This window comes from Eubalaena glacialis, chromosome 11 (assembly GCF_028564815.1).
Source record: "Eubalaena glacialis isolate mEubGla1 chromosome 11, mEubGla1.1.hap2.+ XY, whole genome shotgun sequence".
NCBI classification, from domain to species: domain Eukaryota; kingdom Metazoa; phylum Chordata; class Mammalia; order Artiodactyla; family Balaenidae; genus Eubalaena; species Eubalaena glacialis.
The window spans coordinates 48,457,049-48,470,981 of record NC_083726.1 but is presented as its reverse complement, the minus strand read 5'-3'; the positions used below and the strand labels follow the sequence as shown (position 1 = coordinate 48,470,981).

Genomic DNA, 13,933 nt, shown 5'->3' with positions numbered 1-13,933 from the left:
TAATTTACCTCTTTTTATGTGTGTACCATTAACAGATTATTGAAGCTATAGTTATTTTTAATACTTTTGTCCTTTAACCTCTATGCTAGAGTTAAGTGATTTATACACCATTATATAACGGTATTAGAGTATTCTTAAACTGACTATATACTTACCTTTACCAGTGTGTTTTACACCAGTATGTATGCCTTTAAACTCTATGAACTAAGCCTTAAATCTATAACGTTCAGCTTTTGAATCCTTTCTGAGTGGTTGCTTTACAGTGTTTGAAACCCAGAAAACTTTGGTTTACATGATGAGAATCTCAAAGACACACAGTCCTGAGTTTGATCCCCAGCCACAAAACAGTCTTTCTATTTTGGCCTTGAGCTCATCACTTTACAACAGTGGACCAGCCCCTATGAGCCCCACAGAGTGCCATGACATTCTAAACTTGTAAACAGAGGGGGGTGGGGAAGAGGAGTGGTCATGGGATTGGGGTGTGAGTTGATGAGAGCTTTCCAGGATTTCTGTATGGCTAAGAGACAGACACACATGTTCCCAAGACAACTGACGTGTGTGGGTGGGGGAAGGGGTGTCTGGATCCCTGTGGTTTTGGTTGATCTCTCCTTTCTTGCTCTTTCTGACATGTCAGTAACTTTCTTTGAATAGGAAGAATTAAGTGCTGTTGTTTTAAATTTTGTTTAAGCTAAAATGTAAATTGCATGTAATAGCTTATGGGATATTAAGACAGAAGTCAACACCTCAAGAATCATCCTCTCATTTATAAATGAAGAAACTGAAGCTCAGAGAAGTTGTTATATTTTACCCAGGATCTCACATCTAGCAGGTGGGAGAACTCAGAGAAAAGCCCAGGTCTTCTTTCCTCCCTCCTTCACTTGAGCAATTTGATGCACATTTTACCAGGGAGAACTGGAGTCATTCCTTATGATTTAGTGATGCAAACACAAATCAACATTCAGAAGCCTGTTCTGACTTTCTTTACATGAGTTTTAAATAGAGCATAATGGCCACTGAAAGTAAATCTTTGGATTTGAAACTTGACAGTGTCCTTCAGCTCTGTTCTCTCTCTTGGAATACAAGGACATATTTCCATTTTATTGCAAATTGAACATAAGCAGTTTTACTACATAGCCAGAAGTTTGGCAAGACCACTTTAAATTTCAAGCCCCCAGATTTATCTTGAATGAACTTGAGGCTGGGTGTGTATGTGTGTGTGTGTATGTAGCCGTTTTCAATAGAGTTTTCCAACTGTCTTTGGATGGGCTGTGGACAGTTGTCTAGTGGTCTCAAACTGTATGTGCTCTGAATTATTTTCATTTTTAGGACCAGATCTTTATGGAAAATGTGGGTGCAGTGAAGCAGCTTTGCAAACTAACCAACAACCTTGAAGAAAGAATAGAAGAGTTAGAAATATGGAACAGAAACCTGGCCAGGCTAAAGCGGCTCAGTAGTTGGAAGTCCTCCGCCAGTGAAGTGAGCTCAATCAGGTACCTCCAGGATTGCCATAGAAATTTGGAGAAAGGAGAGAATGGGGTCTTTCCATAACTAGATCAATTTGAATGGTTTGTTCTACCAAGCAGCAACCATTACTTTCTTTTAATTAAGTCCCTATTCTTCTTTCAGAATGTTTTGGAACACAGTTGTTTTATGTGATAATTTTATTTTTTCTGTTGCTGCTTTTAAAATAAAACAAAATATAATGCATCTGTTTAAGAGCAGTGATTATAGGAAGTGCTACATTTTAACAAAAGGGTGGCCTTTCCTTTAAGGAGGAAAGTTGGCCATTTCTAAATTTAGAAAACCATGTTTGGTCCTCAGGGAAAAAACTTTTATTCTGTTTTTTTTATTACTTAAGCAGGTACGTGCACATTTTCTGGGATATATTTTGAGAAAAAGGGAAATGTAACTTTTAATGCATTTATTTATACTTACTAAGTTTCTTGTACACAAAAAGAACTCTCAATTGCCTTGACTTTTCCTTTTTTAAATTACCACTGAATAAAAAAAAAAAAAGCATACTGCTGTGTGAGTGACAGCCTGGGCTTTTGTCATATAACTCTTAGAGAGGCACTTGAATCAAAACTAATTTTCTCTTTCTCTTTTTAAAGCAAATTTAGCAGAGCTCTTAGTGCATCTTCTCCAAAAAGGACCATTCCCAAAAAAACCAGCAAGGTAAATAGACTTAAATTTATAATGAACAGAGATGATATTTTCTATTCAAATAGTCTTTAGAAAAATTGATCAGGAATTTTTTTCTTCATTTATTTGTTGATGGGTTCCCTAGGCATCCTTATGCACTTAAGGCATTTAAATATTATCCTTTTAATAGATATTAACTGGTTTTTCAAAGAGAAGTTTAGAGATATGAGTATAGAACATGTTCATTTCAGAAATATTGTTCTGCCACTTTTTGTGTACATAGTCCCCATCAGGTGAAATTCATCAGCAGATGACCCTGGGCTGCAAGATCTGTGTGGATGCCTTGACTCGATTCAGGCCCTTATCTTTGTCTCCAGAAGATCTCAAAGGGATGTCAGTTAATCCTCAAATCCCTCTTTTCCCTTTGATATTTAGTACTATATATGCAAATGGAGACTAGGTATTCACTTGCTTGCAAAGGTTAAAATGTGACAGCTTTATTAATGAATAGAGCATTTCATCAAATAGGATAACATTTACATTAAAGGTGAAGGTTAATCATTTATTAACTTAAAGGACACCCTCTCCATTGCAGAGAAGTGTCGGTGAGGGAGAAGCTGCAATACTCTCTTCCTAGCTGCCATTCATTGATAGCTGTGAACCTCAGCTCGCTCCCTCAGATCCACTAGTTTTCCAAAGGTGGCCTTTCCCGGAGGAAGATATTTATGACCTTAATCTATATCCTGTTAAGGGCTGACCTGATGTTTGGGCCATTGTCCCAATTTACTCTCTACTCCTCATGTTGTACGTCACTGAACTATTCTAAGAGGGTTTAGAAAGTTTAATATTCTACTAAAAACTACTAAAATGTTATGCTGTGGACAAGCTTCTTGGTATACCAATAGGCATAAATACATGGATAAATGTATATGTAGAAGTGTTTTGGGGCAAGTTTACTTAATTGCATTGGGAAACAGAGATAATAATAATATCTACCTTACAAAGAGTATTGATAGGATTAAATGAGCGAAAGCCCTTAGCACAATGCCCAGCACATAGCAGGTTGCTCAATAAACACAAAATACTAAAAATATTGTGTAGGGAAGGTGCTCTTTGTACTAACCAGTTTCAAGGGGATAGAGGGAATTGTATCTACATCCATGGAGGCCCTGATTGGTACAATTTGGTTCCTGTGCAACCTCTGTAGCACCCATCTTGCACACACAGAATCTTTTTATTTTGCAGTTTTCTCAGAATATTAACTAGAACATACGGTCCATGAGAACAGGCTCTGTGTCAGCCTTCCTCACTCTGTGTCCCCAGGGACAGACACAGAGCAGGTACTCAAGAAATATTTGTCAAATGAATGAATGAATGGAGAGCCCAGTCTGAAAATATTCCCTGAAGGCTCACAATCTAAATTTAAAGCATTAAGAGATTCAGTGTCTTGGGTGTATGGGTGGTGGGGGAGTTGGGGCACAGTTACGCCCCTGTGCATGCAAAAGTGAGTAAGATGTGGCCCCTTCTAAAGAACTTTAAGGTAGCCAGGGAAGATCAGAAGAGAATACAAAGAACAGTTGTACCCGGATGTGATAAATATTGCAGAGGCTCAGAGCACCGTGGGAGTATCATGGGACCCGGGCCTTCAAGGGGGCGTAAGCTTTGGCTAGAAAGTGACAGGTGCTGCTGGAGAGGTTTCAGATGGAATGGCACAAGCCAAGGTCTGGGAGCTGGCACCAGCTTCCTTGAAGGACTAGGTGGGAGTTTGTTAGGGAGGAGAGTAGAAGTTAAGGCTGAAAATATAAGTTAGGCTCAGTTTCTGGATCACCAGTTAAGGAGTTCATTTGGCAGCCATGAAGACTTTTTGAATAATAACAATAATATCTAAGTTGTATAGTGTATCCTTTCTTTACAGACAGAAAAGGGAGGCAGCATGGCATTGGGGTTAAGAGCACAGATTCTGGAACCAAGTGTTTTTTGGTTCAAATCCTGGCTCTGTGACTTACTAGCAGTGTGATCTTGAGTGAGGAACTTAGCCTTCCTGGGACTCATGTTTCCCCATCTCTAAAATAGGGATGATAACAGTACTTGCCTTATAGAGTAGTTGAGGATTACTGTGAGGTTAAATAAATTAGTATACATAACGCACTCAGAAGAGTGTGTGGCACATAAGTGCTATATAAGTGTCCACCGCTATTTAGTATTTTCAAACCCACTATTTCAGTGGTTCTCATACTTTGGCATATATCAGAGTCTTCCAGGGAGCTTGGTAAAATACAAGTAATGGTGGTGTTTTGCTCTCCCTGTACTATCTTTCTAGGCGGTTTTGGCTATTTCTCCGAGGTTAACTTTCCCTTCCATACACCAACCCCCTAGGTAACATTTATTCCTCAAAGCTTCCAAGATACTTGGAGCATTGAAACACAAGTGTATGGGTGGAGAGTGGTCCTCCTGGGTTGGGTGGGGGCATTAATGAGCAAAGTGCTGGCTATGAGCAGTTGGTGGGCTTTACCCGATGGTGAGAAGCCTGGCTGGACCAATGCTGGCCAAGATGATGCTCGTTCTGGAGGAAGATTAAGGTCTCATCCAATCCAAAGGGTTCCTCTCCTTTCCTTCTCTTTCTTTACTTCCAAGAGGTAGGTGGGTGATTCTTGCTGTGTGTTGATGGTTGGGGCGAGGTGAGAAAGACCTCAGGGTTCGAGTAAAAATTCACTGAGTACGTGGAGGAGAAGGGAGAGAGGGAAGGAACAAACACAGGCTTCTTCTGAGAGCCCGCCTCCCCCCACAATTCAGGGTATTATGAAAATTAGTAACATAGAGGTCAAATGGATCATACTGAATAAATGATGTGTCATCTCAATGAGTATGTTTATTTTAAAATTTATTTATTTATTGTTTTAATCGGGGTATAGTTGTCTTACAATGTTGTGTTAGTTTCTACTGTACAGCGAAGTGCAGTTCCCTGTGCTATACAGCACGTTCTTACTAGTTATCTATTCTAAACATATTAGCAAACACAGATACTTTTCATTATCTCACTTCTTACAGATTCACAGCCCCCCACCTCACTCTACATGGAAACCTATTGAATCAGAATTTTTCAGGGCGTTTAGATTTTTTAACAAGCTCCATAGTAATTCTCATGCAGACTTGAACTTGAGAAACATTTCTCTGTTAATCAGGTCCACCCAATAACTCTGAAATGTAGGCAGGTATGATTTTATCCTTCCTATTTTATTGATGAGGAAAATGAGGATCAATGACACTTAGATGACTTGTTCAGGGCTTGACTCCAGGTCTGACCCCAGGTCTCAGGCCATTTTCCTATACGAGGTCAAAGGATTTTGAGCAAAAGCATGGAGACTTAAAATAATCTGGCAGCTTTGGGGAGTAGGTTGGAGGGGGAAGCTCTTATCCTGAGGTTAATACTATTTAATTCTAATCAATTCAACAAATTTCATTGAGTTCTTTCTTTGCACAGCACACTATTAGGACGTCCTCAAAACCGTTCCAGTGGGATGTAGGAATGGTATAAACCATCCACTTCTTGGTATTCAAAGTGGCTTCCTACTGCACTTATGGATGACTCAGTTATGATAGCCCTAAAATTTGGGTACTTGTTAAAAAGGGTGTAGTTAATTCCCCCCCACCCCGATATTACATTGAAGAACATTTTCTTTATGCAGATAACCTGCCCAAGAAATTCAAAGACCAATTTTAAACTATTTCTTAACTACCACCATCCTCCAATCCCTTCCAATCCTGTACCCCCAGAAGGAAGCAAACATAATACTCTCTATTGCATTAGTAGGAAACTCATATTTAAGGAGCACCATATTTAACTGGGCAGAAAGCCTCTTGTATGTCCAGCGAGATTCCTCCCCAGTTGCACAGCTGTCTCTCCTATGGTTCTTGGCTCATTCCTTATGTGCAAGTTTTTAATGCCAACATGTACCAGTCCTAAAGGTTTGTCTCACTCACTTCCTAGAGAGTGTAATTTACTTATTTTCATATCCGCCTATAGCGTTGCTCATAGTAGTGCTTAATGAATATTTGTTGAATGGATGTAAGAATAAATAAGACATAGGCCCAGAACAGTCCTCAAAAATAGGTGGCAGCATTGGAAAAAATTGTATATGATTTAAGGAGTAATTAATAGTATTTCATGCCACAAAAATCTTTTCTACAATTTGTCATGCTGCCTGAAGTTCTTCCATTGGGATTTATTCTATTATGTCTTGAAGACCTTTTGATTTTCAAAAGTATCCTATTAAAAGAAATGGACCTCTGGGTTCTGACAGTATATTGTCTGGTAGGTCTTCTTCTCTCATAAAACTTCAAGAATAAGCACTAAATGAATGGCACAGACAATTGTCCTGCAGGGAAGAGAGAGTGTAGCCTGGAGTGCCAAGAAAAGGGAAGAACTTGGCTTTGAAAGGACTTCGTTTTCAGAGGCAGAGAGGAGGAGGGAGATGTAGGCTGAAGGGAGCAGCGAAGATCCCCCGGGGAATGAGTCTTCAGGCATCCTTCTCAAAGTTGGTATCACTGATTTTTCATTTCTCATTGCTGAATTTTTTATAGGTTTCTTTTTCAGGAAAAAAACAGTCGTGTCCTAACTGGGTTTTCCAGACCTTGGTTATAACTCTCATTGCTGTGATGGCATTTTGGTAAGAAAAACATCAGTGTTGTGCTGTGTCAAGCTCTTTTTCTCTTCCTATCTTCCTTTTCTCGCACATGAACTGGGGACTGACTTTCTATTTACTTTGAAGACAAAGAGCCCTTTAAACCAGGCATTGGCCTTTGATTTAGCTTAGAGATACGGGAGCCCTTTATAAACTCATACTCTGAAGAAAAGAAGCACAGGCTTTCTGCTCTTAAATATGAGATGAAGGATGATCTTTTTTTTTAATCAACTGATAGTTTTTACCAGTTCCCTGTGCCTTTCGTGTGTGTGTGTGTATGTGTATCTTTTTTAGTCTTGCAAATAACTTTCTCAAAATCTTTGCTCTCCTTCCTATCTACTTAGGCGAAAAGAGTGAGTAGGTACAATCCACTCTCCCATGGATATTCATATTATTAGAATTCTTCTGGATTTTATACCAAAAGAGACTGCGATTACCCCAAGATATGCCATATGATGAAATTGTAGCCAAATGTACTAAGCAGTTAAAGCAAATACATTTGCTATGCAAGCATTGCGTGCCTTTTGACTGCCATCCCTCCTTCGCAGGGAGGAGGGGTCATCCTTTACTGGAATGAGAAGTCTTTATCAGGTCTCTGGTCTTCAGGCTCGTGCTGCTGCTATGATGGCTCCTCAGCCTTTGAGCCCTGGTCATCTTTCCTGTGTCCTCCTCGCCTTCTTGTTTTTGGTCTATTTACATGGTGGAAGGGGTATTTATCTATCCCTGCAAAAATGCTTTGTTAGTGTGGAAAAGGACTAGCTTCTGGGCCTTGTTTCAGAGGATACAGTTACCCTCAGAGGCTAAGTAAGGGATGGTCCCAAGGATGCTTCCAGCTCCTCGATCTAAAGCAGCTTCTCAGTTATAGGAGACATTGTGGGTCTCTCTGTACCCTTCTCTCCCCTCCCTTTTAACTTTTCACTTGCTACTGCCCACTGCAGGAAGCATCCCCAAATATTTGACACCACTACATAGAATTCCCATTAGAAGCTGGTGTACTTTTCTCGCTCTCCTAAGTGAACTTGTCTTCTTCTGGGATTCCCAGCTCAGGAGAGTGTGAGCATCTACTTTTCACAGACATGCTTAACATTCTCTAGAGACACAGATTCCCATGAAAATCCAATGCAAAGCTTATAGGCAGTCTAATTTTGATATGAAGAGACTGCTTTTTAAATGTGCTTATCAGATCTTATGAATTCCAATGTTGTTAACCTCTAAGACCAGAAATGGGAGGTATTGGGCTTATTGTCTTGTTTCCGGCCTGTGGTGTACCTGAGAAGGGTCAAAACCCTAAAGAAAGAAGCAGATGTCCATTTCATTCTATGATCCTAGAAGTTGCCCGGGCCATGCAATGATGCAGATGGCAAACAAATCAGAAAGAGTATTTAAGGATTAGTAATAGGGAGATAGAAAATGGGAAATGTGGGAGAACAAAGTCAGGGAGACTGGACCACAGCAAGTAGTTGCCAGGGCGACGCCACAGATTCTGTCTAACGGCATCTTTGGAGCTCAGCACCACTTTTCCCAAGCAGGGCTGTGCCCACTGGGCAGTAACCAGCTGCTGCTGAGAACACTCTGGGGATCCTTTCTTCATGAGCAGAATTCAAATGTGTGGCACATTTCTTTGTGTATATTTAATGATGGTAAATCCACTACCTTTGATGGGGAACAAGATATCAATACTAATGAGGAGTTGAGTCTAGAGAACCAGATGTGACATCAAGCTGGCAAGAGGTCAAGTAAGGTCCCCTGTGTCAGGCCCAGCACACAGCAGGATTGTAGAGAGAGTTCTAGAGACACCCTCGAAAGAGGAGAATGCTGAGTGTTTGGATGTGTGAGCAATATTGGGAAGAGCTTCCCAAAGCTCAGGACCTTTAAGGTAAGCTTCCTTTTGGTTATGTAAGTTCTGATAATTGGGGGGAAAGATACACTCATTATTTTGAAGTCATGTAGTGTGGAAATGGATGCTTTATTGTACTTTTTTGCTTCCTCTGTCCAATTTGGTGTATTGTGCTCTGAAAAGACAGGCAGCAGGAAGATGTCAGAAGCGGCCAAAGGGTTTGCCACCTACTGCTGACTAAACCTGTGTGGCCTTTCATTTCCCAACACCACAGTGTGGACGCCCTCCACCAGGGGGATATGAACTTTGCTCTGAGTTTTTCCTGCAAGGAGCAGAGGGCTGCCTCCAGTGAGGCTTCCTGCTTCCTCTTGTAATCTTCCACTAGTGACAGACGTTTCTGAGACAGCTTGCCAGGGCCAGGGGGCTGCTTTGTGGAAAAATCCGTCAGCCTGGAGTAGCCAGGGAGCCTCTGAGCTCCAGGAAGATTGGGGGCTTTTTCTCACCAGGGCTGAGAAGCAGAACTGTGCTGGCTTCCATGGTGCTTCTGTCAGCCCTGGCCGCCCGCCCCCTCCTCTCCCATCTGTGTGGCCTGGGAGAGGACATCTCTGGCCAGCTGGTTGTGTGAGATATATCTGGCATCAAATCTGCCACATAACTTTCTTTCTTTCTTTCTTTTTTTTTTTTTAACAGTGGCTTGACAATAGTCTCCCTTTACATACTTAGCTTAAAAGATCAAGACCGATGTACCCCAAGTCTCCCTTCAAGGTGAGAATTCCAGTCTTGTTTTCCTTTGGGGAGAAGGATTCTTGAAGGCCTCTTTCATTAATTATTTTGTTCTCCTCCTCCAGCAACCTCACCAGCTCCCAGGATCCGGCTCTGCCACCCACAGCTTCCCCCTTGGGTAAGATCGTCACATTCCTCACCCTCAAACCCAGCCTGGGTTTCATGTGAATTGTCAATAGAAGAACCAGCCTTTCAGGTTAACCTTGTCACTTTCCTCCCCTCTGTCCAATGCCTTGCAGCACCTAATACATCTCTGGCAACCACACAACCCCCCTTCCAAGTACCAGAGATCACTTTCTGTGAGATCCTGCCATGTCAGGAGACTTATTGCTGTCCCATCTGGGGAACAAGAAGAGTCCTCTCAAGCCCTGTGCAAAGACAGCCCAAGGAGAAGGAGCCCCATCAGAGGCCATGGGCAGGTAAAGAATGTTCAAAGAGTAACTAATGCTTTGAACCTGAGGTTTTTCCCTTCTCACTATTTACTTGGATAGTCTGTTAATGGTTCCACTCTTCTATTTGGGGTGGCAAGATCTTTGAAAACACAAATACACAAACTTGTAATCACATATAATATTGAGTTCCCCACCCAGGGATGAAATTTTGGTTGATTCAAGTGAAAGGGTCTCATTTGTTCATTGCCAACCAAGATAGTAATAGTAGCACAAGAGAAGTAATTATGTGAGGATGGGTAGATCTTTTGGCTCACTTAGAACTTATAAAATGATGTGGCATCTGGGCTCTCTGCCCAAACCAAGTAGGGCAAAATGTAAAAGGCTTTGAAGATTCTAATGAGTTCAGGGTAAGCTTTAAGTCCCTGAAAAAGGCTTCCACTTTCAGATTATCTTCTTCTTCCTCCTCCTTGGGACACAGACACACACACACACACACAGACACACACACACACACACACACACACACACACACTGATACTCTTTAAGTAACAGAATTTTCATGTTAAAAAAATTGGGACTTCCCTGGCGGTCCAGTGGTTAGGACTCTGCGCTTCCACTGAAGGGGGCACGGGTTTGATCCTGGTCTGGGAACTAAGATCCCGCATGCCGCACGGCCAAAAAATAAATAAATAAATAAATAAATAAAATTATGGAAACTTGATCAAGGACTAAAAGTGTAATTATCTCTGTAAGATCAAATACTATACATCCCAATGTATACTAAGTTGTTATTGTTTCTAGAAATCTCCTTCTGTATATACATTTTAACAAGTGTCTAAAATAATGATGATGATGATGATGCTAATAATAACAATACATACATATCAGTGTGACTTATCAATTAAGATGCTGTGGTAACAACAACTCCCAAATCACTGTGGCTTAATGTGACAAAAATTTGACTCTCTCTATATGTCAAATGTCGGTCAAAAGAGGGATCTTGTTCATCATGCCATTCAGGACTCAGCTGATAGAGACTCCTTCTCAGTATATATTTCCACAGCCTCTATAGAGGTGGTAAGAGAATGGGGCAAATTGTGCACTGGCTCTTACAGCTTCCATGTGGGTGTAACACAAGTCACTTCTGCTTACATGTTACTGGCCAAAGCAAGTGACATTGGTCATGTCTAATTTAAAAACAGTTGGTGAAGTGCAGACCTAACACATGCCTGGAAGTAGATGAGCCAGAATATTTTTGAGTAGACCTAATGACTAATGACATGTAGACTATCGTCAGTGGTTGAAGTTTGGGGGCAGAAATGTAATTTCCTTTGATATTATTTCATATTCGAGGCTTGAATAAATAACTTCTACAAATCATCATCACCATCATCAGTAACACCACATAATGAGGTATTACTGTTGTATGCAAGGCACCGTCATAAGTAGGCTACATGAGTAAGTCCTTTAGTCCTCACAAGCTTGAAAGATAGGCACTATTATTATCCCCTTTTTTTCCAATGAGGAAGCTAAGGCACAGAGAGTTTTCCCCCGCACCTATAGGAGGCAACGCTTGTAGTGTTTTTCTCATGAAAGCAATTTTTCATTGAACTTGGGAACAGATGCATCACTATAGAGTGAGGATAAAAGTTCAATTTGAAGGAAGAAATTTTCAGTTTCAGTGATCATATCCTCAATAGTTTTAAATATGGAAAAATCCATTACTGTCTCAGAAATCCCCCAGAACGTTCCTTCCTTTTTTTTTTTTTTTTTTTTTTTAATTTTATTTTATTTTTGGCTGCGTTGGGTCTTCGTTGCTGCGCTCGGGCTTTCTCTAGTTGCAGCGAGTGGGGGCTACTCTTCGTTGTGGTGCGCGGGCTTCTCATTGCGGTGGCTTCTCTTGTTGTGGAGCACGGGCTCTAGGCCCGCAGGCTTCAGCAGTTGTGGCTCATAGGCTTCAGTAGTTGTGCTTCTCGGGCTCTAGAACACAGGCTCAGTAGTTGTGGCGCACCGGCTTAGTTGCTCCGTGGCATGTGGGATCTTCCCGGACCAGGGCTCGAACCCGTGTCCCCTGCATTGGCAGGCGGATTCCTAACCACTACGCCACCAGGGAAGCCCCCTTCCTTCCCTTTTTAAAGCACATGGAACCTTGTGGCTGGTAAACCTTTTCCTTACCTTGGGAGTCCACCTTGGTGTCATTTTCTGAGAACAGTCCTCAAATGAGACCATCTCACCCATGTGAGGTGGATAACAATGAATCCTGAACAGGAAGAGGTTGGGAACTGGCCCAATCTTCATTTTCAAAAAGTTTTTTGACCTTTGAGCAAATTCACTCCTATAGCAACCAGCTCTTCACATCAAGGGGATACTGGGAAGAGTAGCCCTTATCAAACCACATGAAGGTTTATTGCCATCTTCTCTGGGACAATGAGTGTCTGCTCATCTTATGTTTCCATAATGATGAGAGACACTGAAGAGACTCCCAAAGAAAGAAGATTTGCTCCAAGGCGTCTGGCTGTGTCCTCCTAGACACAACTATCAGCTTCTCTGGCTAAAAATGGAGTTTAAATTCTGCTTTATCAGGCTCTCTGACACACTGGGAAAGTTGTTCCCTCTTCCCTCTTTCAGAAAAAAAACTGAAAGGATTTAAATGTTCTATTTACTATAACCTTCAGGAAACTTGAAAACTCTGGGGGATTTAGAGTCATAGAAGGTCAGAGAGCAGCTACACCAGTGGCTCCCTGACTTTTTGACCCTGAGATTATGAATCCATTATGTTTTTACAATTATTTGAGAAAGTACGTAGAGGGAGAATGTAACTATAAATTCTGTTAAGCTTTTAATTGAATTATTTTTGTTAATTCAACAGCAACATTTGAAAAATGGTACAAATCTATGGGAGAGATTGTTACTTTTCAAGTCCACAGCCAACACCACAGACCCCTTTATGTAATCATCTGGGATTCCAAAGTCCCCAGGTCAGGAGAATCTCTGATTTATACCTATTTACCCATTTTATGACTGATGAAATAGAGGCTCAGGACTTTGCTTAAGATTCTGCAGTGAATTATGAGCAAAGTAGAAATCGAAATCTGGGTCCCCTGTCCCCACCATTCTGCCTCCACTTATTCGGGCTTGGTGTGTGCATGTACCTGGGATCAACTCTAGAAGATGCAGAAAGTATCTACTCTATGGCTCTAGAAAGCCCTTTCAGCACCCTCTGCCCCCTCCCCTTTGCCTATAGCCATTAAAAAAAAATGTTATGGAAATATAGTTGATTTACAATGTTGTGTTAGTTTCAGGTGTACAGCAAAGTGAGATAAAAATATATATGATTCTTTTCCATTATTTGTTATTACAAGATATTGAGTATAGTTCCCTGTGCTATACAGTAGGTCCTTGTTGGTTATCTATTTTATATATAGTAATGTGTATATTTTAATCCCAACCTCCTAAGTTATCCCTCCTCCCCTTTCCCCTTTGGTGCTATAAGTTTGCTTTCTATGTCTGTGAGTCTCTGTTTTGTAAATAAGTTCATTTGTATCATCTTTTTAGATTCCACACATAAGTGATATCATATATTTGTCTTTGTCTGACTTACTTCACTTAGTATGATAATCTCTAGGTCCATCCATGTTGCTGCAAATGGCATTATTTCACTCTTTTTTATGGCTAAGTAATATTCCGCTGTGTGCCTACAGCCACTGAGCTGTTGTGCCCAGTGTGGGATATTTCTGGGGGCCTGAAGAAAAGCGTTTCTCCTCTGCTGCTGCTCCATCTTTTGCCTCTGTCCAGGGCAACATATAACATCAGGGTTCCTAAATCCAAAAGAAGAGAAAACCAGGCAAATATTCTTTTCAACAAGATGTCTCTGAGGCATTTAAGACCAATTACAAATTTAACAATAAAAAATTTTTAATTAAAAAGAACTTAGACTAACTCTCAGTGAGATGTGGAGTAATATCTAATAGTTTACCAAGCCCCAGAACACATTTATGAGCCTCCTTCTTGAGGCGTAAGACTACTAGTAAAATAAGTACAGGGGAATCAGCATTTTTATGACATGCTAAGCTCAAGCCATTATTCTTCCTTTGGGC

General features: G+C 40.9%; 1 protein-coding gene across 1 annotated transcript in view; it reads left to right on the top strand.

Annotated features, from left to right (window-relative positions):
- MYRFL (myelin regulatory factor like) overlaps nucleotides 1-13,933 on the top strand; it is a 114,240-nt gene that overhangs the window by 91,021 nt on the left and 9,286 nt on the right. Inside the window, exons 14-19 of the mRNA XM_061206061.1 lie at nucleotides 1,327-1,490; nucleotides 2,112-2,175; nucleotides 6,724-6,809; nucleotides 9,352-9,426; nucleotides 9,510-9,562; nucleotides 9,684-9,863. Coding sequence (XP_061062044.1) covers nucleotides 1,327-1,490; nucleotides 2,112-2,175; nucleotides 6,724-6,809; nucleotides 9,352-9,426; nucleotides 9,510-9,562; nucleotides 9,684-9,863 — 622 coding nt within the window. The remainder of the gene's footprint in view (nucleotides 1-1,326; nucleotides 1,491-2,111; nucleotides 2,176-6,723; nucleotides 6,810-9,351; nucleotides 9,427-9,509; nucleotides 9,563-9,683; nucleotides 9,864-13,933) is intronic.